Genomic DNA, 27,173 nt, shown 5'->3' on the forward strand with positions numbered 1-27,173 from the left:
TAAAATGTTACAGGGTATTTAAAAGCCATTTCCTTCCTTTACTGTATCAAAAGAGGCATTTAAAACCAAGTGCCAAATCCAAGCATTGACATCAAGGCTAAGCACAGAATATTAAAATGCAGCTAGATACAAAACTTGAGAAATAGCTTTATTTTTTACTCAAGCTCATGCAATTAAGATTAATATAGACTGTATACTGAGCAAATGGAATTTAGTAAGGCTGGTTTTATTAAGCAAGTCAAATAAACAAAAATAAAAGAATCTCAAATACAAAAGGATATTAGATGGAAGTAAACAGCAGCAATGGGAATGGAATGGAAGGTTATTCCATTCTAGTTTTGAGCTGTAGTTTCCTCATGAGCAGCGAGTTCAGCCAGTCCTTTAGCTGCAATGAGTTTGGGGTTTATTGCCACACTTTTTGAGGTATTGTTGGTCTTATAAATTCCAATTAATCTGTCTGCAATCTCAAACATGTTTTCTCGCAGGGAGATGATGATGAACTGTGCATTGTTTGTTTGCTCCTGAAAGAGAAGTTATGTATGTTAGCCCACAGTATTTCAAAAAGCTCTGTTCTTGTATGGTCTAGGTTTTAGAAACTAAGGAACACATCACTGTAAGTAGTTCTGTCATTCAGCAAATCCACAAGTGATGAAGCCTCAGAGCTCCTGCTGTCCATAACTGGTCTGTGTACAACACACTCCCAGCTTGGCTGTCAGCACAAAGCACTGCAGTTTACTTAAGCAGTAAAGTTAAAACATGGGTTTCCTCCTTTTCTCTTTTACATGACCCATTCAAGTGAATTTGATGAAATACAAACAAAAGCAAATTTCTTTCCAGAGTTGCAATTCAGCACAGTTCTAACATGACTTCCACAGGACTTACCAAAGGTGGGTATTAGTACCTTACCTGAGTTGTTATAGCATGGGTTGCTTTAGGAATGAAAAGGAAAACAAACCTGTTTCTACACACTGAGGGCCACTGCACTGTGAGGGGACAGTGCAGCCCCCTTGGCAGGGGCATGGCCCTGCAGCCTGCCAGCCCAAGGGCTGGCCACTTACCTGTTTTAGAGCTAGCATCACTTTGAGGCACAGACAGCACACACAGTGCCTACACTTGTTTTATAATAATTTGCAGGCAAGAGCTAAACCTACACTAAGTTTCAGATTTAAGTGTCAATCTACACTTGAGTTGAAATTAAACTCTTTGCTTTACCAAACTACATCTGGGTGATGGACCCACCTTTGTGAAAGTACAGGCATGGTGGAAGCAAAGCTTAAAACTGCAGCTGCAGGCAAGTATCTTCAAAGCGTTTTCCTAATTTTAAGTAGCTAATCATGATCTTTGGCACTTCTAGGATGTTTCCAAACCTGTTGGTTACTCTTTAGATAATTCTGAAAATTCTAAGTTTAAATTAGCAACCAAAAATGTTGCTTCACTTTTAAAATTCTGTTGTCACCACATTTAAGGCATGAAAGAAAAAAAACCAAAACCCCCTCATAAAGACACAGATCAAAGAGGCCTACAGAAAACAGCTTCTGTTAATGAAATGAAAATATAAAACCAAGGAACCTCAGCTGCACCCAGGAGTGAAACCCATTAACACATTACTAAAGCATAGTAAGTTACTGTATCTCAGCTGACAATAGCTCATTATTTTGGGGAAAGTATCTATATTTTTAAAGAGGAAACAGCAACAGCAGGGATACATGTAGATATTGCACCTCTGGCAAACTATGAGAGAAAAAAACCTGTAATTCTGCTATTAGTTGCCTCATTTCAGGAAAGCATCAAACTTAGCAGCTTTGGAAAAATATGCAGAAAGCAACATTCTAAACACCTTTCTGGAAGTCTGCTTAGTGCATAGTTTCCACTTAATTATTTGAAAATAGTCTGCAATTCCAGATTTTTAAATCTGGTCATAATTGTGTTACCACTTTGTCTCTTCTGGCAGAGGAGAAAATATCTTAGAAAAATTATACTGTTAAGTAGATACTATTAAATACTTACATATAAGTAATGCGCTACTATAGTTACATTTCTGAAGTCAAGCGCTGCATCAATCTCATCCATAAAATAAAGTGGTGTTGGCTTGTAATGATGAAGAGCAAAGATTAAAGCCAGTGAACTAAGAGTTTTCTCTCCTCCTGATAAATTAAATAACTTCTTCCAACTTTTCTTTGGTGGCCGAACACTGAAAGAAATTAGTTTTCAACTTATTTCTGTTCAAGATGAAAATAAATACGTCGCAGTGAAAAGCAAGACACAAGAGAGAATTCTTGGAAGACAGATGGAGAAGCTCTAAACCATGGATGAGCTGCCTGATACTCTCAGTCCTCCACAGCTGAGAGGCAGCAAACTGCATTACCTCTGTTCACCAAGGAACAATTCCCCAGGTGCCTGCACAGCTGTGTGGACAACTGATGCTTCCCTGAACTCACCGCAACACTCCACTGTTCTGTGGGAACTACAACACTTAAGAGCTGCCATTTCATTACCTTTCAAAAGTGCTATTCTACTCTCAAGTAACAAATATACTCTTAGGACCATTTATAACAGAAGAATCTCCAGTTAACAATGTGACTGATAATTCCCCAGGCAGAATGAAATGATTTGGGAATTAAGAAACTGAGAAATTGCGTCAAAGTCAAAGCTTTCTAAGTGCTGCAAATTACTTATTTCTCCAGGAGAAATAAATGCTAAAGAGGTGTGGCTTCTGTCAGGATCTTCCCGATACTTGCCAAGAGGGAGGGCTGTCTTGGTTAGCTGATGAGGGAAAATTTACTTTAAAAGCAGGCTGAAAGAAAGGAATACAATGAAGAATTACAGCAATAATACAAAATACTTTGACAAACCTAAACCAGATTCCCTCAGAGAAGGGATCCAGACTGTCCACAAATTCTAATTCAGCATCTCCTCCCAAATTAAGCATCTGATAGGTTTCCTTCAGTTTAGTTGCTATTACAGTAAATCCTGCCATAAATTCATTTAGTCTTTGTCTCCTAAGATCTTCAAAAGCTTGTCTGAACCGGTTTCTCTCATCAGTGATTTCATCCAATTCAGCCACGCGTTTCAAGTATAGCTCTTCCTGTAGAAAACAAACAACAAAACTACAGTTAAACAAGCCATTCCCTTAACTTAGATATTAAACCACTTTTCCTACCATTTGAAAATCTGCTAACAGTCTGGTAACAAAAGAACAAAACCAAATGATCTCCATATACTGGAAAACCTGTGTTAAAAAAATAATTAAAGAATATTTAGTCTGTCGAACAGTCCAGTATTGCTGAAGTGACTATATTTAGGAGGAAAAAAAAATCTTAGTATTGTGTATCTGTCCAGACTGTCAAGACCAGTTGACTGTAAAACTTTCACAGGAGAAAGTTGTCCTCACCCACCATCCACGGTATCACAAATGAAAGGTGTATTTAAGCTCCTAGACAACTTTCACACTTGGCTAAACACGATCTAAGAAATATTCCAGATGCTAACAACAGTGCAGCCCGCAGAGGAGAAAGGGAAAAATCAAGGGTTCCATTTCAGGCTCCAAAAGAAAGGCACTGAAGAACAGGACCACCTTTCCCCTTTCCCTTGCCTATTGACAAGATATTTTCTTTTGTCACCTACATTGAGTGTGCATTTTTCACATTATTTCAAGTGTGGGATCCATCTAAGCAGTCACCTGAGGAAAAAGGCACACCTGAAGGCTACCTCCGTACTTCAGAAGCAGTGACAGTTCTGTACAGATTCAAGTACTGGAAAACAATGAAGCTGTACAGACAGTGGTTACCGAAGATGGTGTGTACACTGTATTGTTGCACCGACAGGCACTCTACACACCAGTAATTAAAAGCTTACCTTCTTCTTATATTCTTCAATAACACCAAGGTTGGGTTTCATTTCCTGACACTGGGCTTCCAGGAGAGCTATTTGCTTAGTGATAACATCTGGATCCTTGATAGCCTCAAGCTCTTCTTGACTTAGTACTGGAAGTGTTTCAGGTGCTTTCTCTTCTATGGGGTGCAGTGATAATTTTGACATCTAAAATTCAAAAGCAGTTACTAGAAGTCTTTAGAGGGTACATTAGCTATCACATGAACTAGTCTCTAAAATAAGCATTTTCTGTATCAGTACACACTGAACCTTCCAGTCTCAAAACAGTCAAAGTTTCTCCATATAACTGCCTCTAAAAATAAAATCTGAGAAAGCCAACAAATATCCTTTTCTCTTATTATTCTGTTCCTGAAAGTTGTAGACATCATTCTTACAAAGGAGATTTCTCTGTAGTAGGAGCAGTAGCAGATAACAAGGAAGTCACCTCTACTGATGCCACAGAGCTGTAACAACAATATACTTAATACTTTGTGTTCAATGTTGAAGAGTTTGACAGCAGCTTCACTTTGCTGGGTAGCTGCCCCTGGAAGCTGCTCAGAGACATTTTTGAAATGAATCCTCCAAATGCCAGGCAATGCTTCAAACCAGCTTGTTCAACAGAAACAGAACAGTTAGAATGGACCTGACAGCAGGAAATAAAGTCCGTGTAAAGCTGGCCATGCATTTGCCTGCGTGAAAGCTGCCAGTAGCCCTGCTCGGACACAGCTCCAACTCTGAGCAGCTAGGTGGTGTAGCACCTAGAGCGAGCAATTCCTTGCTCCTCTGGCTCCAATTTATTCAACGAGCTGGTTCAAGCAGCAGTCTCTGAGGAACAGTTTCTGCCTGGCCCCAGGGAATTCCTGTTTGCCCAATTATCTATAATCAGGGAAAGGCACTTTGAGGTACCAAATGGACTACAAGTCTTAGGCAAAATGTTTCCAAGGAAAAAGTCTTGCTGTTTTATAAAGAACAGCTTAGTGGACACAGCACTGAATACAGTTGCACATAAGTTGTGTTTTAGTTATCAACATCTTACTCCTCTTAGCTTCTCTCACCTATGAGGTTGCCTACCCTTTTAGAACATTTTTTAGTCTGTGTGTAGGGGACACACAGGCACAAAAAGTCTTCTGGTTGCTGTTTATGGCCTACTTATTTTTCCCTCGTTGCTTTTAATTACTTGTAGCTAGCATTACATCAGTTTTGGACATCCTACCATTCCTTCATACGTAAAAAAAAGAAGTGAAAAGCTAAAAGCTAAAGAATTTAATTCACAACTCATCCACAGCTTTGTATGTAAACCAGAAAGTAAAAGACTGAAAGGTTATCTTTTCTCAAGTTACTTTTCTGTAGCATAAACACCAATAAAATGTGAGCCAAATAAGAATTTTCTCCCAGATTATGTTTTCTAGGTACACGTTAACATATGAATCTTTTAAGATCTTGTAGTTCAAGTTTTAGGAACTAAACAATTTCCCTACCTCTTTTTGCCAGTATTTAATCTTTGACTGGTGTGCAGAAATACAACTATCAACTTGTTCAATTTTCAGCTTAATATTAAGTGCTGCCTTTCGAAGTGCGTGTTCATCATCCTGAATAGCTTTAATCTCCTGGAGTAAGTTGTGGTGCTCCTCCTGAAGTGCTGGCAATGCTTCCTAAACAGAAATGACCAAAAAAGTGCGTTAATCAATTGCCCACAAAAATGTTGCCACTTTCTCAGGTTGTAGATTTGTTTTCACTATATTATTCACAGACCTTACTCTCCACAATCCTAAGTATTGATATAAACAAATACATACTCTTGTATTTAGATTAATCTGGTCCCTGAATTCTAGAATGACTGAAAATGTGCTGCAGTTCATATTTTCACTCCAGATCTGAATTCAACGAGCCCTACGCTCATACATTTTTAGCTAAAAGGCAATTTTAGAGAAAGACAGTTTTAAAGAAACAGCTTTATTTGAAAAAATTTCAGCTGTTCTGGCTGTTTTCACTCTCATACAGAAGTCTAGATGGGAAACTAAAGTCCCACATAGCTGGACAAAATCTATTTTTAAACAAGAGTTTTAGAATCAATAGTTTCTTTGGGGAAACTTGGTTTAAGTTTTTTCTTAGCTTCAGAAAGTTGAGTCAAGATGTATTTCCAGGTAAGTCAAAACAACACCCAAAATTCCCATTCCCTGACAATCATGGAATGTCACTCTTCAGCTGCTCAACAAAATTTGCATAATAGAAGGATATAGCTGGGATATAATTCATCATCCTGATCTTACCTGAAAACCAAATCACTTATAAGGACTTCTTTAGTCTAATTTCTCCCCTAGCATCTATACTTAAAGGTCAACCTTGATTAATAAAAATTATTAATTTGTATTAATGCACACAATGTGTGTGTCAGGAAACAGGAAAAAACCACTCTTTGTCATTTTATCCCCGTGTGAATTTTTGGAGGATGAGTAGTAAAGCACCTAAGATTAAAAAAAAAGAGACTTTAGACCAGTATTGTCAAGGCTGAGGCTTATCAGATAATGCAACCCCTTGCTAGGCCTGCCTGGAATGAAGGGTAACAGACAGCAGCCATTAGCACAGCCCTGACACAACAACTGTTATCTGAAATTTATTTCACAGACTGCAGCCTTTATGAAAAAATACCCTAAATTAACACAACACTTACTTCAGCTTGTGTGCGGTTATTTATAGCCTCAGTAGCTTTCTCTTCTATCGTGGTCATCTCTTCGTTTAAGTTTTTCATTTCTTTCTCATTATCCTCAATTTCCTTCTCCGTGCGAAGAACAGACTCTTCGGCTTTTTTCAGGTTTCTGCACAGGTACAGAAGTGTTTGTATACCTCACATGAGTACAGATGTGACGTAAGATAATCTGGAAATCCAGTCTTACTTGAAAGATTGTTCAATAGCTATTGACAACCAAAAAGGAAGTGCTGATTTATGCATGAACTCTCACACTCCTGAGACATCAAAGTAAAAACAAGTTGTCTTCCTTAAACATACAGCAGACAAGCCTCACTCAACTACTTCATTTTTTCTTTCAGTGACAGTTTCAGCATTTATTCCAAGTGTTCATTATGTATTGTTAAACAAACTTCCACATTTTATTTCCTGACATGTTTTATAATAAAAGTAGTCCCTTCAGATATGAACTGCTCCACTGCATGGGAATTAAGTGTTATTTTGAATCTTTATATTGAAATATTGCATTTTAGTGATAGACAAATATTAGCAGAAAAAAAATACACCTGACTTTTAAACTGTCCATTAGAAACTACAGAATTTAGTTTCCATTTACCTCCTTGACACAAGCAACATTTGGTTTTAGACATGCAACTGAAAATTAAGAATTTAAGATCACGGGAGTTTTAGCTATGGAGACTACTTAAAACAAGCAAATGTGCTGCAGGCACTGATGTCAGCAGACAGAGCTAACATAACTCTCCTCGGTCAGGTTTCCCTAAGCTAAGGTCTCTGATCCTTTGCTTGAAAAGCACACTAATTAACAATTCTTAATTAAGAGCCAGTCTCAGTTTGAGATAAATCAGTTTACAGAAAAAGGTTATGACCTCCACCCTCCAGTTTTCCTCTAGCCATAAAGAGGTGCAAACCACCTCCTCTAGCCTGACAAATCCCCCACGGAAAGTCCAACCGTAATCAAACACAGATCACAGCAGTGTGATTACAGCCTAAAGCTCTACCCTTGAGCACACTGATGTCTGCCGTACCTGTTTGCAGTCTTGACCGCCACTTTGGCTGCAGTAATAGCTGAAGTACATTCATCTATTTCTTTGTCAATCTTATCAAGTTTGTCTTTCTGTGCTTTAAATTTACGATTATTGATCTCAAGTATGAGGTTATGCAATCGTTCAATTTCATTTTCTAATTTAGCAGCTTTCTCAGCAACACTGTCATAATCTGTCAAGAAACAAAATCAAGTTCAGGTCATTATGCTGTCCCTAGTGACACTGGGCTGCTGGAATGCATCAAGACTTAAGTGATAAAATACTCTGCTGTATTGATGTATTGAGAAGTCCACCTATTTCTTAAACAACCTAGCACCTTAGCATTGTAAGTACAAAACAAATGAACAAAAAAAATCCCACACCAAGTTTGCTACAAATGTATGATTTCCTTTTGGGAACATAAGGGGTAAAGCAAAGACTTGACAGGTAGAAGGCGGTCAGCTCTTCAAAAGAGAGCACAGGTTTGCGTCTCTGCATTTACTTGGTAGAAATGCTAAAGAAGCTATTTGTAACATCAAACCTTAGTGTGATTGAGAAAGTAAAGCATTCGTGCTCGCTTGATGCTATGCTGCTCAAAAGAGGGACAGAAGGAATCCGTAGTAGTACATATTCTCTTTCCTAAAATGCTATGAAAGCAGAACTGTGGGGAATATACGGTTTAATATTCCCTGAGCAAGAAATACAAAGCAGCAGTCAAGGTTTACTTTACTAAGCACCAATTACTTCAGAGAAGCTGTTATTCAGGCTCTCAGAGTAAACATCTTTCACAGAATGCTGCGGTATAGCATGCCCACAAAAGAATACAGGGTGTTCTTTTCATAGCCATGTAATGGTCTAGTTAGAGCATCACAAAAGCCTTTATTTGCTTTTAATATAATTATCCTCCACATTAACAATTCTTAACCCTCATCAAACTAAGTTTCCCTATGAGTCTGTATATAATACAGCCATAAAAGTCTACTCAAATAAAACAAAAACATACTAAAATTTATGTTTACTGTAGCTTGACCGAGACATGAACTTGAACAACTGCAAGAAAACAAAAGGATTTTCACACTCTAATCTCTAGACGTACGTTTTATCACCCTCTTAGAAGAAAAGAGGTTCCAAACCAAGGTATGGTCCCACACTGGTCATCTGGAAGAACAAAGCTAGAACCATTCATTCCTGTATTAGTAAATGAACATGACTAAATTTTATCTATAATCCCCTCTCCACAAAATGTACCTTTTTTATAATTATTAAAGATATTTTCCAATTCCTTCTGTCTCATTTTGTCCGGAGCAGCAGCAGCTACATCTGCTTCAAGTTCCTTAACTCGTTTTTTCAGAAAATTTTCATGTTCAGATAAACCCTACAGAAAACACAACTGTGTTAGAATCCTGTACTTTAAACACATCCTAGACTAGCACAGACTATGTTAAATGGGCTGAGAAGTCATTCCTCTGCACTGTTATGGAGAAGCCAGATACTGCTTCAACTGTCCCGTTTTTGCTAGGACTGAATTGTAGCTTCCCTTTCTTGTTTCAGCAAAGCCGCATTTCTGAGAGAATTGCAGTGTTTGATTTAGTGAAAACAAGTTGGTATCACAGCTTTAGCTGGGATACGTATTTTCCTCATAGCAGCTATTGAGACTTTGTTCTGGACGCATGCTAAGAGGAATGTTGACAGGGCACCATGGTCTGGTTTTTTACACCAACTCACAGGCTGGTTTTCAGTCTTTGCCTGCACCTGTGTTCATAGTTTCATTTGTTTGTTTGTTTTTGGGGGTGGTGGTGGTTGTTTTGGTTTTTTCCCTTCTCTGCACAAGAGAATGGGGGCAGGGGAAGGAGCGAAAACTTGTCAACTTGTTTTTGAAACTTACTCACCTTGATACTTGCTGCATACTTTTCTAAAGTATATCTCATTTCCTGAGTATTTTGGCGCAGTTCGCTTATGGTTTCTTCAAGTTGAATTTTCTCTTCCATGTACTGTGCTGCTCTTTCAGAATCCTTCTGCAGTTGAGATTCCATTTTATTGACCTACACAAAAATGAGATATGATCATTTGCCCACTGTCTTCACTACAAAGCAAATCAAGACCTCAGTCATGTGCTCAACAGTCTACGATCTCTTAAAACACGATGAAGTGGACAGAGTATGGAGGCTGCCTGCTGAGAAGATCAATTATAATGGTGAAAAACAAGTGAGGCAATCATAAGAAAAAGCTGAAGAACCCCTATTGAAATAGCTTGTAATGGAGAATTGTTTTAAGGAAATAAAACTAGATTAAGCTTGAAAGGCTTAAGTCAGAGTAGTGAAAGCAAAAACCAAAACACACACAAGGAGAAACTAGGAGCAGCTTTTACTACAGTTAAGATTTAATGGTCATTGTTTTTAGTGGTCATCCGGTGTTTGGAAGAGAAGCTTTTGTACATAGTAACTGGTCAAGTGATCGAGTCTTGCAATTCATTTTCAAGAGCGAATGGAATACGGATATGTTTCAGATTCCAGCCCATTTTCTGTTTTTACTTGTAGAGAACTGTTTACCAGGCATGGATATGAATGTACTTGTTTTACCTGGAGTTGTCCACTATGCTAGAGAGGTACTGGAGTAGTCCACTACGCTAGAGAGGTATAGAGCTCAAATTGCTGAAAATGGAGAAATGAAGTTACGCTACTGATCTTAATGTTGCGTGCCATAGTATCTCTCATGGGCCAAACAGAAAACAGTATATAAGCCTGTCTCTTGGAGAGAACAAACAATGAATAACTCTAAAGCATGAAGACAGGAAATAGCAAAGTCTTTTATTACTAAGATCTAGGTATGAGCTGCCTTATATATTGATTGACCTTTTACAAGGCTAGGGCAATAATGCTTTGTCCACAAGGTTAGTTCATTAGTTCTCTACAAATACAGCATTATCTAAATAGGCTTGGCAACAAAAAAAATTAACCACTAATCTCTCAGTGATAAAACCAAAAAGTATAGAATCATCAGCAATGACAGCAAACATGGTGACAGGGTTATCTCCTCCACCAGAACAATCAGATAGAGAACCTTAGTTGTGTTTGATTTTCAAGTTCTCCAATTTGAAAGTATGTTCACCTAAAAATATATGTTTCTGTGTCCTTAGTGGTAAGCAAGTATTTAACCTTTATGTTGGCTTATAGCTCTCATTGCTAAAGAGCAAAGGTTTGTTCTGTAGGGAGAGGACTGATGTCAGGAGCCATGGTTTACTTGACAGTTACACAGAGGAGCTTGTATTCTTGAAGAGACAGCAACACTTTGATGTTTGAACTCAGTTAAGGTGATCAGCAGGTACTAGGCAAAAAGGACACAGGCTACATCTGCACTAAATAGAACTAGACTAAAATAAAGAATTGAGAAGAAAAAGCGACCTGTATCTTGATATTCCAAAACATTCTTAAAACTCAGATTGGAAGGAAAGCTCTGCTGCTCCCTGACAAATCTTCCAAGGACATAAAAATGAAGGATCAAACCTGTCTTTTCTTGCTGCTAAGGTGTGTGTACTGCTTTGTGGCTCAATGGTTCCCTATGATCAGTACCTTCTGTGTTCTCATCTCTACCTTCACTCCACCTCCAAGCTATCAAAGGTAGCACTTTGAGACTAAAAATTAAATAGGCATATGGTAGCTGGGCTGGGAACAAATGCGCTGAAGAGCAATCTAACCTATGCTAACCTCATGAACTGCACCTTTATACATCCTTGTTAATGTATCTTGCATCATAAATTGTTAACTACTCATGCTGATTTAAAAGTGCATGGCACATGTGTGTATGAACTGCCAAAACAAAGAACTTTATAGAAATTTCACTTTTAATTAAAATTATGTACTAACCTCTTCTTCTGAAACATCCATTACTACTGAGGAACCCATTTTGCCCTTCATTACTTTACCACCACCAGTCATTGTTCCTAAAGTAAAAGAGAAGAAGTTAGCAAGCTAATTGTCCTTAGAGATCATATTTAATGTGCTTAAAATATAACTGCAAGTTTGCACTTAAATACCTGACTGTTCAATGATTTGTCCTTGCAGTGTTACCACCCTCCATCTTTTATCTTTTTGGAATGCTATTCTGGTAGCTTCTTCCAAGTCATTAGCTACTAGGGTGTCACGTAACGCAAAGTAAAAAGCCAGCCGAACCTTCTCGTCTTCTACTTTCACCAGATCAAACAACCGAGGAGTATTCTCAGGAGTTGAGATTTTTTGAGTGTTTTTTTCCCACACAGCCATCTACATCAAAAAAGTCAATAAATGAATGAGAGATTCCTTAGGATAAATTGTGCGGTCATTTCATTATTTTAAGGTATGTTAAGGCTTTAAAGCAAATGCAGTGGTACTGCAGTTAACAGTAAAGCTTCCTTCCTTGGGGAGCTCTACTTACTTTCAGTATAATTAAAAAATCACTGATAACTCATTATTGTCTTTTATAGTTTTTCTAGTTTACAGTTACTAGATTACTTGGATTATGAAGTTTGCCAATTTGTTAGTAAATCTAAATAATATAAAAAAGACACACCAAACATTTCTTGTACACATACAGGTATCCAAAAAGCCTTGTAATTCTCTGTAAGCAAACATTATCATTTGCAAGTAGAATATTCTAAGGCATGAACAGCCTATTAGAAAGTTTTGTATTTTAGCTTTACCTGTATTAATCCATATATAGTGTAATTAATATGTAATGCATAGTTATGCATGTTAATAGATTATACACATACAGTATTAGTACCATGCACAGTAGTGTAGATCAACAATTGGTTTAGCCGAAGTGCTTGTACTTACTTTGTCCAGGGCTATAAACGAGGCAAACCCAGCTCCTGTTGCTTTTAAGAAATTCACACATGCCTGTGCGGTATCAATTGTATCAACAACAATGTAGTCTAAGGCACTGCAAGATGATGAAATAGCAACATCGTACTTGTCATTGATAGCTCCCAAGTCTCCCTAATAATTGAGGATTGGGGGGGTAAGACAGAAGGATGCTAATTAGCTTGGCATCAGCATTTTGTCTTGGTATTAAGAAACAAATGATAAAACCTTTACACAAAGTGAAACAAGGTTACAAAACTATAAAACATTTTTCTGTGAAAGAACTTAAACCTTAGTTATTTTACAAGTTCTATTACCACACCTGTCATCTTCTGCACACTGCTATTAATGCATTTCTAATGTACTTGTTTCCATAGAAGTTAATATATTTAGAGCTTCAGAAGTGGTGTTTCTGGTAGAGCTATGTGGTAGTATTGATTTATTTTTTGTAGACAAATGGTAAATTTTATATGCCAGCATTTTAGTGAGGCAGTCTGGCCTAACAAAACCATTTGTGTTCTGTGTACAGATCTACCATTGGTCAGCAGGGCAGAACCTAGCAAGTCAGACACTTGAAATGGATACAGGGTACTCATTATCTTTAAAAAATTCTGTATCTGCAGATAAAACCAGCAGTGAGTTATCCAGGAACAGATTAACTTCACACTCCTCTCGGTGGCAAGTGATAACAGAGCATGAGACAAACGACATGCCAGCTGTACTAGATAGTGGTCTGCTTGCCGTTCATTATCCTTTTTTAATACGTCTATATATGCACTTTTTAAATATGCATACTTTAAGTAAACTGATTTTTCTGAAGCATAGATACATCTCCCTGGACAAGCAGGTAGGAAAAAAAAGATAAAATTGCAGAATACAAAAGTAGCACTTTTACATTTCCACTCAAACGCATGTACTGTTTGGTGTCTGGAAAAAATAAACGAAATTAAGAACTCTACCTCAACTGCAAGTGTTCAGAACTTTAAATCTACACTGCTTGGAAAGAACTGATAACAGTCACTGTTTTGCTATGACACAGCTTTCCTTGGTCTTCTGGAACAACAATATTGCTCTTTTTGATTTGACATATTTCCAAGTAAACCAAGAGGAAATAAACAGCAAAGAGACCAAATTCTCTAAATTTTGAAGCAAAAAAAATTTACAGTTCCATATTAAGTTATATACAATTTGTAATATGTTTGTTGGATTTTTAAAGTTTCATTACAGTTCTACAAGGTGTGTAGTTACTGATTGATTCTACCTTCTGCAGCACCAGAAGGTAAAAAGCAGTACTCCACAGTACTTCATTATATATATATAATATATATTTGTTTATTAGGACTATATGTTTCTAACGTTCAAAGGAATCAGAATCACTACAGCTGTCAGTTGTAGCCCAACGCAGGCGCCTAGGCAGCACTCAAAGCATGGAGAGGTTACAAGTCATGTTGGTATCCTTGGCTTGAGGATATTCCCAGAACAGCAGTGAACTGATTTAGCCTAAAGACCAGTATGAAAAATATAAGGCTCTCCTAGGCACTGGTTTTCCTTTGTAGTGAATAGAACAACCTTCTACTGCTTCTCCTTAGTATTGAATAGAACAACCTTCTTTAACAATCTTCTTTTAATTTAGAGCAAGTCCACAGGATTTACAATTCTGTTGTCCAAATTACTAGCACCAAAAAGGTGAGGAATTCTATCTTTCACTTAATTACAGAAACACCACTCTGCTCCTATAAAGTTTAAGGCTAAAAGTATAATAGTCTTAAAATTTACCAGTCTTCCATATAGTCCAGGAATATTTCCAGATTTCTTCTGCTGAAGTAGAGCCTCAAGCACTTTTCCCCGACTGACACTTAGCGCTAAAGAACTTTTGGCTTCTTCTACTTTTTGACGCAGATTTCGAACATGACTGTTAACATCTGATTCTTTTCTTCCCATCTTCTCAAGCTCATTCTCTTTCTATTGGTTAAAAGACAGATATTATCTTAGCCTCATGAAAACTACTGTATTCAGGGAGTCTGAGATTCACGATTGTGTAGGCAATGAAACCAGCCACTGAGAAGCAGAACAGCAAATATACACTGGTATTTGGATACACTTTGTCTAGTATTGAGTACGCTTTGATAAAAATAAGACAGCTTATGGATTAATGAATCAGGCTTAGGACAAGGTAATAGGACTTTTTTTCTTGAGGAATGAGAGAGGAGCAAGAAGTGAAATTCAAAGGCAGCTCAGAAACAGAGCTGTTCATTTGTTTTAACATGTCTCATTACAACACGTGAACTGACTCCCTTGCAGCAATATAGAGCATTTAGTTTTCAACTTCGTTAACATTTGCTTAACCCAAACTAAGTTTGAAATCAAATACTTACTTCATTGATTAACTAAGTATTAGACTATTGTTTTTAAATGTTATTTTATTGAAGGTGGTTTTTATTTATTTTCACCATAACTATCGCTAAAACAAGAAGTGGAACTTTGGTTTATGTGTTCAACATTGTGTTGTAATTTTCACATATCATTTCTGACTTAAGCCTCACCTCTTTTAGTTCCTGTTCAGCCTGGGGTAATTTTGCATCTATATCCTTGATAGCAGCTTTCCTTTGCTTAATAGTTTCTGAAGTAGTCATCAGAGACTCCTTTGCCTCATTTAAATGAGACATAGCAGTATTATGACTGCAGAGATAGATCTCAAGCTCTGACTGGGCTATAGCCATCTTTGAACGTGCTTCATTTACTGTTGTACAGAACTCCAGAAGCTCTCTTTCTTTGCTCTGCAAAAATGAACAACGTTACAACTAAAACCAGACAACTGTGGGATTTATTACATCAGTCACACTGTATGAAAGAAAGAGAGGAAAGGCAAGTTCTTTTACTAACTCTCATGTCAGCTGAAAACAGTTATGTTATCTAGAAGAACAAGAATATCCTAATTTATTAATGTCTCCTGTACAGAAGTGAAATAAGGGGGTTTTCATAATTATAAAGAACATCAGGGTATTACCTTAGAACTTTTCTATACAAGCTTTGTATCTTTTTCTCAACTTGAAGTTGGGAGGACCTTACATATTGCGCTAAATTACAGATCAAATGCAGAAACTATGTTTTCAAGTACAGAAAATAATCTGCAAAATTTACAGGACAAAGTTCCAAGCTCCAGGTGTTCAGTGACTGGACAGCAAATATCAACAACAATAACCAAGTGTTACAGTGGTTGTCTGTCGATGCAAAGACAGCCTACAGCTGTGTGAGAGGCTCAGAACATACCATTTCAACATCTGTTCATTTCTATAAACATACTGGCTCAAACATTTTGATGGGATAAAATTAAAGTGTGTTCAAATAACGGAAGTATAGAATTATTTAATATACATATGTGAATAATACACTTAAGGACACATGATCACTATAAAAAGCAAACAACTTAATGAGAATTATTTCGCTCCAATTGCAAATATATAAATTAATTTCCCAGTTAGGCTTCACTGAACTTATACGAAAGTGCATTGTCATAAAATACATTTTACAACTATCTTGTGATCGTTTCATTCATAAGTATAAAAGCTATACAGTTAATACAGTAAAGTGTACTAAGTTAAAACAGTTCAAACCTCTTTGTCTTCCCGAAGTTCTTTTGTCTCATTCTTAAAGCTATTTATAACCTCCTGGAGCTTTTCTTCCTCTTTCTTTTTTGTCTCTTCAAGACGCTCCTTCTTAGATGTGGCTTCACTGATAGCTTTTTCACTATTGGACGCTGCATTTTTCAATTCTTCTACCTATGAAAGAAAAAGACTTAACTTCCACCGAAATAAAACGGTTCTGCCTTATCTTTCAACCCTGCCTTTCAAGCACTATATGGCAGTCAAAGGAAGTGTAAGTCCTAACGAATCTCATGTGTTTTCGTAGGATAAGATACACCACGGCTATAGCAAGAGGCCAGGATTTTATTTGCAAGACTTGTTCAGTTCTAAAGCCCATCCAGAAGAACATAGCTCTACACGCGAGAACTCAAGTCTTTGAAACACAGTAAGGCTTGATTCTTAAATACGCACTTGCAGAAGTCTTGATCCAGAGTGACTTAAGATCTATAACAGCTGGCAACAACCAACTTTAAAATACATCCATTAAATTAACTAGGGAAACAGGAAAAAAAAGTTTTGAAAAGGTAGTAACTGTGAGAACACACATTATTCCTGTTACCTCGACAAGCATGATAAAAAGATGCTTTTCAAGCCATGAGACCTCTCGACAGAGCTGAGAAGCAACAAGAAAGCTTCTGACTGCCTTTAGGCAGAAAACAGCCTGGTGCTGCTAGCCAGTCTCCCACAGTAAGATGTGCAATCAATGGTTTAAGGGAGAAAAATGCATTACTTCAGGAAGTGATTTGCAAATAAAATCCCTAGCTGATTTAAAAGGCACAAAATACCTGATTAAAAAAAAATTAAACATATTTTTTCCATCGTTGTTGCACGAAGTACAATTGATGTCCTCTGGTATTCTATCCCAGCTGCACAAAGATGTTCTTATCTAGAGCAGCCAATTGCATTTCTTTAAGAAAATCAAGTTACAGTTCATATTACCTTTCCTTTGTCCTTTTGGAGTTGCTTCTCCAGGGTTTTGGCCTTGCTTTTGACAAATTTTAAACTCTCCCTTACTTTGATATCCTGCAATTCCAACTGAGTAAATTTTTCTTTATTTTCGTCTACACACTTTGCAATTTTACTGCATTTCCTGAAGCAAAAAACAAAAATAATAATCTCTTTGATACCTTATAAAATGTCAGTAGAGCTTAGCTTCATAAGTAAGCATATAGAATTTAAACCAATTCAGTTTTCATGAAAAACATCCAATACTTATTAAATTCACGGTATTTTCCTCGCAGAAGTGATGTTTCATCAGAAAAAGATGAACTAACACTGCAATATTAAAACATTTTCAGAATTTTTTCCTGTGACAGAATTCAGAATTAAATATTAAATTATCTCATATAACTTATTATGATCTCAGAGGATGAGGTTAATATTACAGTTAGATTAGCATCCAAACAAATTCTAGGGAAACAGCGTTTATGCATAAGAGATTCATAAGGAAACCAGAGAAATACATGTACCTAAGCATTATGGTTGTACATCTAAAAACCTGAAACAAGCTCCCAATTATTTTATTTAATACAGTCAATATTAAAAATTTTGTACTTTAATTTCCATTAAAAAAAATCAGATATTTTCTTATCGTAATCATGAATATCACCCAGATTGCTCCAAGAGAAGCAACCAAACCAAACCACTGAGAATTCTTTAAAATTCATTTCTGTGTGAAAGATAATTTAATCCATGCCAGTCTATATATAAATACGGTGTGACTCTGTGCATCAGGTAATTTGTGGTTTTGGTGGATAACTACCGAAAAACCCAGCTGTGCTCCCTTTGATCACCTTCCCATGCAACTACTGTATACCACTACTTTCTCAGACCTTTCCCCTCTGCAATACAACTACCATAGCTTCTTCTGAAAAGTCTGCTAAATCCACCACATACACAGGATATAGAAAACAGTACTCTTAGCCTACGAATCTACACCTGAAGTACTTACTTTTCAAGTTCTTTCAAAGCTTTATTCCTGGTTCTAATTTCATTTGAAAGTTTACTGCTCTTCTCATTAAGATCTTTTGTTTCTTCATTAACTTTTTCTTTCTGCAGTTCCATATCATTTAGTCGTTTCTTTAGGTCGTAGCTAGGAAAACAAAACCACCAAACTCAACTTTTTTTCCACAAAATTAATTAATAATGAATATACATTTCCAATCTTTAGTGCAATACAGGGATTATGTAAAGTATTAAATTCTAATATCCATTATTGAGTAACCTTGTCAATTTAATACAAAACAGCAAGGAAATCTAACAGACACTATGAAAGACAGTTTTAAAATTACCTACTCTCTCAAAGTATAAAGCTGTAAGAGACTAATTTCCCAGACTGCTTTACTTTGTAAAAAGCTGGGAAGCAGGCTGTTGGCTCTGGTTTTTGTTGTTTTGCAGTTTTTAAAAGGGGTTTTAGTGAACATATTCATTATTTTAAAATTTTAAACTTTATAATTTGTAACAAAAAATCACTAGCTACATGCTATTCAACTAATTTTGAAGTACTGATACAGCAGTTAAGAAACAAAATATTTCTAATTAGATATGGAAGCAAAATTTAGCACCACATTAAAACCAAATCAAACTTTAGAGAAGTACTTACACATAGTATTGACAGATACGGTTCTTTTCTTTAAACATTTTGTTTTCCAAAGAAAGAAATTCAATGGCTTTATTCCTGTCCGCTTCCAAGGCATCCTTTTCTTTTTCCACCATTTTAACTCTATTTAACTAGACAAAACAGAGTAAGAGCCAACTTTACTGCTAGTACTACAGAACAAATCACAAGGAAGAAAACACCCAGACCCTTTGTAGCCCACACGTCCTCTAGAGATGGTGTTCAACAATTAACTCCGCAAGGCAATTGAGCACTATAAGCTTTCCAAATTAACAGTTCACTATTTCCACAACAGACTGTCCTTTTCAGGAAATTCAAACAGTAGTTTAAAACTAAAAAGGGATCCTACAGATGCTAGGAACAGCTCAGGGAGATCAAGGAAACTGTAGCTGAGAAAAAAAAGCTACATATCGACAGTCAATGTTATTTTCTGTATTTCAATTGGATTAGCCCCTTTAAAATTAACTCCTGCAACTACGTCTTCCAGCCTCTAAAAAAGTCTGCAACATAGTAAGATTCACCAAGAACACATCAAGTAAAGTAAAAATAACTTTTATATTAGTACTTTTAGAACTCAATGCATAAATAAAGTTATGAAAGCAAGCTCTGCAATACATCTTCATAGCTCATCACAGCTGATTTTCTGTATCCTCATGCAGATGTGCGTGCATTACATCACCAATGCTGTGCCTACAGCTCTTCTTTTCTTAGCATATGAAAGGTTTCCCTGCTACTTCTCCTATTTGCTATTTAGCAATAGGAGCCTGGCAGACAGAGCGTCCTATCTGGATGTATTCAGATAATGATAATTTGTTCTCTATTCAGTCTGAGAATCATTTCATGCATGCAGATATGATCAGAGTGTTCAACAGGTGAAATCTTGTCTTCAACCAAACTTTTGGGAATCAAAAGTCAACAGCATTGTTAAGTGTTTAACGAGGGCAACCGATGTTGACTGCCCATTTCTTTTAAAATTGTGAGAAACAGCAGACGTGGTAACTTGAAATTTCTCTGTGCTTAGACTCATGTAAAGGAGCATCAAGTTTTAACCAAGCCATTGTTAACTGTTCAACAAAATTTAACTGTTTTTCTAAAAAATTCAATAATGAAACACCACAAGTTTATAGTTTTTTATTAAGAATGCAAACAAGCCTTTCTGAGACTCACCTTTTCTCCTCTCTGTTCATTTAAAATCTCTACTCTGTGACATAGAGCTTGGATAGGATCTACAAGTCGTGCAGATCCTATTATGTCTTCTAAGAATTCAAGCAAGCCTTCTTCATGTTCTGTCTGGCCTTTTGGTTTCATCATTGCGATTTGCTCAACTTCCCCCTTGGAAAAGAAAAGTTTGATGTTTTCTTTTCATTTTTTTTTTCCTGAGGGAATTAGTATTCTGAAAAAATACAAACGTCTTTGCAATAGCAGGTATGTGACCATGTTCTAGCACTACAGAAAAAGAACAAAGTAATGCAGTAATCAAAACTGACTACTCAGAGTAGCAATATATTAGGGAAAACAAAGATCAAAACAAACAGAAATTTCCTCCAAGTAGTGCATGGTGGTGATGTGCATGAAAACCAGTGTCTCTTCTGAAGCCAACATTCAAGTCTAAACACTGCTTCATTTTTCTAAAGACTCAAAATGTATTTCCTCAACCTAAAAAAGAGAAGAGAATAAAGCATGCCCTCCAGGTCATGTAGCACCCAGTAGTCTTAAGGTAGCTTAATCAGGATTGAAGTCCCTCAAGAGTTCTCTTTAGAAAAGAAAGGGTCCACAAAATCGTATCTGATAGATGAACTGGATTTGGTTTTGATACAACTGAGACTTCCTTGTTGGAAAAAGAAAAACTTTAAGTATCAGGCTTACTTAGTTTAATTTCCTTTCATTTACAGCATTAACTTTAAATTATTAAGCTAAATAGTAAAAATTTTATTTTTTAAAAATACGAATTAGGAAAGATTAAAACAATGACAAGAAGTGCTTATTTTCCTGATGCTATCATTAGCCAACAAAAAAAAATCTGCAATCAGTATTTTATGCCTAGGATAGAGTAGCACGAAATCTATCAAAACATGGATTGTATTTTGTAAATTACATGGTCATGTATCAGGAAGTGAAGACATGATATTTAATGTACACATATTAAAATGCTATCTGGAGCAAGAACAGAGGTGATAGATGCTGCAAAAATTAAATAAAAAGAACACCGAGTAAAAAACTAATCACTCTTCAAAACCCGGATGGTTAGGTACACGACAAGAGAACTTATTTGTGAACCAGCCAGCCAATAGTGCAGAGTATCAGTATCAGCCCTTGTGACCGATTTTTAAACGCATGAAATAACAAGATGGTTAAAATTTAATTTTAAATTTGATTTTAGAACTGATGTGATCTAAAAACAAAACAAAAGTTATATTCTGGTATCTGTGCTATGTATGTAAAAAAACCCTAGTCTATATCCACAGAGTGAAAATATAGTTAAGAATTTAGTTGTCATTGTTAGCCACTTGTTCAGCTTGAACTGAAAGCTAAGTCTCTACAACAGCAGGGATAAGGAGGAACTTCAAGAACACACTGAACAAGGGCTGATTAATGAGATTGCAGGAGAACCAGAAAGGAGAGCCACAGAAGTCAACGACAGGCAGGATTTCTAGGCAAGCATGGCAAATCTGACCTGTAACCAGCCAGGAAAGTCGAGAATAAGGTACTGCCGAACATTAGCTAAGAAAGTTAAGACTTTTTTTGCCAAAGTGATTTCATGCAACGTACTCTGCGTACAATGACACCTAGTGGCCCTGCGCTTCTCTTCCAATTAGTAAATACTGTTTGGCCAAGTAGAAGGGAAAAGGCAAAGATTTGCAAATTTTGCAAAATAAGCATACAAGACACTGCTCCTGGGTAGGAAACTGTGTAACCTAGATTTCTGTGGAATTGTCGTAAATCTCCAGTTTGTTTCTTCTTGCATTAATTTCCACTGTTTGCATCCAAAACAATCACAGAAAAGATATTTAATTTGGGTGCTGAGCATCAAGTCAAAGAATTTTCTACGCTGCACGTACGTGCCCCAGGTTAGGTGCTCCTGTAAACCACAAAACTACCCTGGATTTTACATGAACACAGGAATTACAGACAAGCAAGGAATGAAAGTGAACTTTTTAATGATCTGGCTAAGTATAATTAGGCCTCTAAGTCACAACCATCTAAGAAAGCCTATAATGGAGTTGTGAGGGTTCTCCATAGCTCACTAATGTAATGGAATATAACTGCAATACGTCTAATGATATTGTAAATAACTAGTGGAAGTTAATCTGCTAAGCTACTACTTCATCACAGGCAAACAATTTCACAATTACATATTCTTCATTTGAAGTAAAGAGATACAGATGGACTACCTACTTAAATTCTTGGATTCTTTTCTTGTCAAGGATAAAAATTAAAACATTTCGAATATATAAATAATAACTGAATAATAAGTGTTAAGTAATATTTAATAATACATTAACTTGGTAAATAATATAAATAAGAAATCCGTTTAGCCCACACCTATAGTTGACATATTGAGAAACAAAAAGGTTTCCAGCTATTTTAATGGATAACAAAAACTGAAAGTGTTGTACCTGCTGCTTCTTGCAAGTAGTCATGACAATGATTAACAGGGGAAAAGCACATTTTACAACTCTGCATTCTGTTAAAATTTTATAGTCCATTTAACTGTTTCCTAACTTTTTAACTGTGCTTATTACTTGACCCATTATTTGAATTAGGTGTGTGTGGGGGGGAACAACCTTGCTCATTTATCTAGTAAAATATCTTTCAAAATATGGACAGCATCTCTGAAAGTGAAACTAAGAAGGCAGCAGGCAGGCTTTTGTTGTAAACATGCTTGGGCATGCTTAACATAGCTGTCACACCTAAATTTAAAGTCTCAGAACAGACCACCAAGATATCTCTGTAATTATTTGCCTTGGTTATCTTCCTCTAGCTCACAGGCATGAATTCATGAGGAGAGGGAGCAACGGGAGTGGAATTAAAAACAAAAAAAATTCCTGTAGTTGAGAAGACAAATCAAAATGGATGTCAACACAAAGACACTGGTGACACTAGCAGACAGCTAACAAAGAAAACATCTACCAGTTATTTAGTCACTATATGAAAAAGCATCAAATGTCCACAGAGTATTTTGGAGAGGCTCTACATTCAGTGCAAGAACTCTAAATGGAATTACAAACCCAATCTCAGTCTCTGCATTGTGCGTGAAGTCCTCTACGTCAGACTGAAGCTATCACTGGGACGCTGGCACATCACCAGTAACACACGTAGTCAACTGTAACACTGCTTAATGAACATACATCTAATTAACAGTTTCTACAGAATGCTACAGCTTAGTTACCAGAGAAGAATTAGAGGTACATTCTAATAGAGAACCTAAGTTTATCTGTTGAGAAATTTTTAAGCAATAAAGTTAAATAACAGCTGTGGCAAATAATAAAAAAACTTGCCTGACAGCAGGCTACAAAGTTATATGAAAAGGACAAGAGCCATTCTCATTTGAAAACCATTTCCTCTGGCGGAAAAATATGAGGAATAACTTCAAGGAACTTGGAAGCTAGAGATTCTGCCTTCCTTTGCATAGCCAAACTCTTGAAGAAGTGAATTATTTCAGTGCCATGATGTTTAAGATACCTTCGAAACTTAAATTTCTATTGTTCCTAAGAGCAAAAATTTTAAAGCAAGTAAGTTGTAAAAGCCTTCAAAAACCAGTGAAAAATTACTCATAATAAAATTAACCATCTGAAATCAACAACACAGTTAAGACTATGAGAGGGTCAGCGTAAGCACAGGATGGAGGAGCAGCACAAAACACGCTAGCCAGGAGTGCCTGGACTTGTGCCTCCTGTGTTCAAGCCCACGAGGATGCAGCGAGTGGATGTCCATAAAGATGTCTGACCAACTGACAGAAGTGGTGACACCATCAGCGTGATCTGTCACTGCTTAAGTGTTACAAGGGTGCCAGGTCAAGTGTCTATTTTGAGTTTTGTGCATTTCAGTAGAAGTTATACTTGCATCCTAGGCGTGTATTTGGAATGCTCTACACTTAACGCAAGACACCTATTATAGACAGAATTCATCATATTTCAGCTTCTATGTTGCACACACACTTCTGCATTCACGTTAGACTAAAATTCTCCTTAGGACTAGGAGTTGTCTCAAAATACAGGCATCTTACTCAAATAGCTGCACTCCACTGCTCTATGTAACTCCCTAGAGCAAACTTGTGAAGGCCAAGAATTTCACCTCCAATGTAGCCCTCCAAGTGGGACAATAAAATGCCTTAAACTCTATTACCACCTTTCTTAGAGCTACTACCCCTGTTTTCTCTAAAATTATGCATTCACTTCTTAAAACAGCCAATCCTCTCAGAACAGAAAGCTTTTACTCTGAGTTTATCTGATGTTTTCTGGCACATAAAGATTTGAATTTTAAACAAGGTTATCAAATTGCTTGACAAAGGCAAGTTCTGATTGACTCATTAAGTCTGCAGATAACTCCTGTTCAGAGCTGGAGCTCTTCACAGACAGTAGCAGCATGTTCTTGCAACATTTCCATAGACCGAGTCTGTGGACTAAAGCACTAATTCCAAAACAGTCTGAATAGCATAATGCACTAAACCAAATACTGACACTATCCAGATTAGAACATTTCAGACACAAATGTTTGTTCAAAAAAAAAAAAAAAAAAAAAGGACTATTTGGGTTATTAGGAAAATTACTGTTATAGTTTAAACTGTTGTCCTATCACCTGATGACTCCTTCCCATACAGGGAAGAAAATGAGGTTAAAGGAAAGAAGACCTATGGGTTGAAATAGAAATATATTCAATAAAATAGTAATAAAAACTATTATTAATAACACTATTAGAGTACACAGTTATACTCAGCCCATACTGTGGGGGAGTAGGCCTCAGGGGTAGGATGGTAGACAAGCCCTTCTTGTGATGACAGCCATGGAAGGAGAAGGGCCATCCTCAGCAAACTCCCCAATTTATAGTGAACATGACATTTATGGCATGGAATAACATTAACTGGTCAGCCAGGGGTCAGCTTGGAGCCAACTGCTCTGGGATTTTGCTCCCCCCAGCCTCTGCACCCAGTTATCTCAAGACTGCTGAAGACCTTGATCACCACATACCAGTGCAGGCCAAAAACTATAATGAAGTGTTTTATCACTTCGTACCCATGAAATAGAGCACTGTAGTCCTTGCAGGATTGCAGTTTTCCTGAACAGAAAACTGACTCTAAAGATATGTCCCAGTAAACTAGCACATCAAACTTTGAAACAACAGGGTTTTCTTTATATGCAACAGGTGATCAACCTGCTTATCCTTTAAGCACTGAACCAAAGCAAACAGCTGACTTGTAGCCAACATATCCAGACTGCTGAGAAAGCAGTACTTGCAGTTATAAGTGCCACCTCTAACTCAAATTTTTGGGAGGATTATAGTAGCTGTAAGCAAAATCTGTTACTTTTTGTCCTACTGAAGAAAATCAACCCTGATAAATCCAAATTATAATCCAATTTCAGTTTTTTTCTTAACTCTGTAATATGGAGGGCTAGACAGACATAAGGCAAACTTCTCAACAAAATAATAGTAAAGGTTAAAATAACATCAAAAATTCTACAGGACAAAGCCATATATCATTTTTTTTTCTAACAGTGAAACATTTCTCTCAGAGCAAGGAGAATGTGGACAAGAGATTTTGCAAGTATTTCACCAGCCAGCTATAGGAGTTAAAAATACAGCACACACAACTCCTTAGCACCATCGGCACAGGTAAGAGCAATGGCTTGTGCAGCCAGTAGAATGAAACCAGTGGTATAAAGGCACCCAAACCGTTTTGGTTTTTTTTTAAATCTTATATAAGCCACTAGGCAGCAATGTGAGTCAAGTCTTTCCTTTTCCCCCCTGTATGCTACCTGCACAATTTTCAACACTTCTCCCATTTTTCTTTCCTTATATTGGACTAGTATGACAGTGCTCACATTTCCCCCTTTTTAAATTTACTTATTTAGTCAAAATGATAGCTCTCACTTTTTAAGCAGGAGTATAGTGAGGAATGGAATAGCAAAAATAAGTGCTAAAGTTGTGTATCTTCAATTTTCCATGATAGCAATTTTGATTTTACTTCATTCTGACAGTGTGCCCATACATGAAGAAAGGAGTAGAGTTTTGACTATGAATTCTGATTCTACATACACAGGCCTTGGAAGCTATGTACATAAACAACTTATATTCCTGTAACCTTATTCTTCTTCTCCTGGAAATGTGACTGTAATACAGCTCTTGTAAGCCACAATAGGTTTGGGGTTATTTTTCAATTCCATGTTAGTGCTGCTATTACTTAATGCTTACAATCATATCTCATTCCACCCTTCAATTTTACCAGATGACAAATACACTGGAGGGGAAAAAGTATTAAACACTCAACTTCATGCTCTGCCTTCCAAGAGAAGTGTTATAGGCTAGATAGGAAATCAAGTCAAATACAAAATAAATACCCACGCACAAATCTACATGGCCACAAATGTCCAAATATGAGGAAAAGCTTAGAATTAGTCTGTTATACAACATTCGCTTGCACAAAACTACTACTCTGTATTCTGGAAATAATTTAAAAGTAGCCTTTGTCAAGCTGTTCGCACATCTGTCTAATTTTAGAAGCTTTCTTAAGGACATTCTTGTATTTAATACAATACAAATTGAGTGCAAATCTAGAGTCACTTTGGAATCTAAGCCAGTTGAGTCAAACTCAACCTATAATGTTTGACTTAAAATTGCTGGTATTTTCTAATTAAACTATTTAATTGATCACTTTCAGTTACATACTGCCCCTAGAAAAGTGCTTCTCTCCACTTTCCCTATTTTTCTGAAGAAAGTTTATTAAACATAGATTACAATGTTATGTTGCAATTTGCAAAACAAAAATAATATGAAATGCCAACCTAAGTTTACCGATCATGTAAGAAAAGTCATTTTGAAACTGCGTTTAGACACAGTAGCATACCCTACGGCTGTGCTGTATTCACTTCAGCATAAATCACAGTATTTCAAACAGTCAGTGAAATTGACTCTGTACTCCACAAATCAGTGAGAGGCTTCCATTTTTACACAATATTTTATTCAAATAATCTGGTTTTATTAATCACATTATCATACTTTAATTCTTCCTCGCAGTTCAGCTTAGCTGTCCTTGACCTTTCTGGAACAAACCTGTCTTCACCACCAATGCTGACAGCCTAGACCTCCATTTATAATCCCAGCAGAGCTTTTTAGCTTGTGCTCCACTCGTTGCTTTAGCTTCAGTGTTGGTGTCCCTCATCAGGAAAGCAGACATCAACAAATGGGAATTTCTGGCTTATCTCAAAGTGAGAAGAAAATCTGCTTTCCCTCATTTCCTCTTCCAGTAGACTGGAAGAG

The 27,173-nt window shown here is 36.7% G+C and overlaps 1 protein-coding gene across 1 annotated transcript in view; it reads right to left on the bottom strand.

Annotated features, from left to right (window-relative positions):
- Window positions 1-332: 332 nt before the first annotated feature.
- Window positions 333-27,173, bottom strand: part of SMC4 (structural maintenance of chromosomes 4) — a 34,931-nt gene continuing 8,090 nt past the window's right edge. The window contains exons 5-23 of the mRNA XM_010178710.1: window positions 19,866-20,030; window positions 18,684-18,811; window positions 18,033-18,173; window positions 17,021-17,171; window positions 16,052-16,216; window positions 14,981-15,214; window positions 14,214-14,399; window positions 12,411-12,572; window positions 11,633-11,858; window positions 11,463-11,539; window positions 9,489-9,641; window positions 8,848-8,974; window positions 7,603-7,792; window positions 6,542-6,686; window positions 5,349-5,522; window positions 3,856-4,038; window positions 2,853-3,085; window positions 2,008-2,191; window positions 333-521 (exon numbers count right to left, since the gene is read on the bottom strand). Coding sequence (XP_010177012.1) covers window positions 333-521; window positions 2,008-2,191; window positions 2,853-3,085; window positions 3,856-4,038; window positions 5,349-5,522; window positions 6,542-6,686; window positions 7,603-7,792; window positions 8,848-8,974; window positions 9,489-9,641; window positions 11,463-11,539; window positions 11,633-11,858; window positions 12,411-12,572; window positions 14,214-14,399; window positions 14,981-15,214; window positions 16,052-16,216; window positions 17,021-17,171; window positions 18,033-18,173; window positions 18,684-18,811; window positions 19,866-20,030 — 3,213 coding nt within the window. The remainder of the gene's footprint in view (window positions 522-2,007; window positions 2,192-2,852; window positions 3,086-3,855; window positions 4,039-5,348; window positions 5,523-6,541; window positions 6,687-7,602; window positions 7,793-8,847; window positions 8,975-9,488; window positions 9,642-11,462; window positions 11,540-11,632; window positions 11,859-12,410; window positions 12,573-14,213; window positions 14,400-14,980; window positions 15,215-16,051; window positions 16,217-17,020; window positions 17,172-18,032; window positions 18,174-18,683; window positions 18,812-19,865; window positions 20,031-27,173) is intronic.

This window comes from Mesitornis unicolor, unplaced genomic scaffold (genome assembly GCF_000695765.1).
Source record: "Mesitornis unicolor isolate BGI_N332 unplaced genomic scaffold, ASM69576v1 scaffold22902, whole genome shotgun sequence".
In the NCBI taxonomy this organism is placed as follows: domain Eukaryota; kingdom Metazoa; phylum Chordata; class Aves; order Mesitornithiformes; family Mesitornithidae; genus Mesitornis; species Mesitornis unicolor.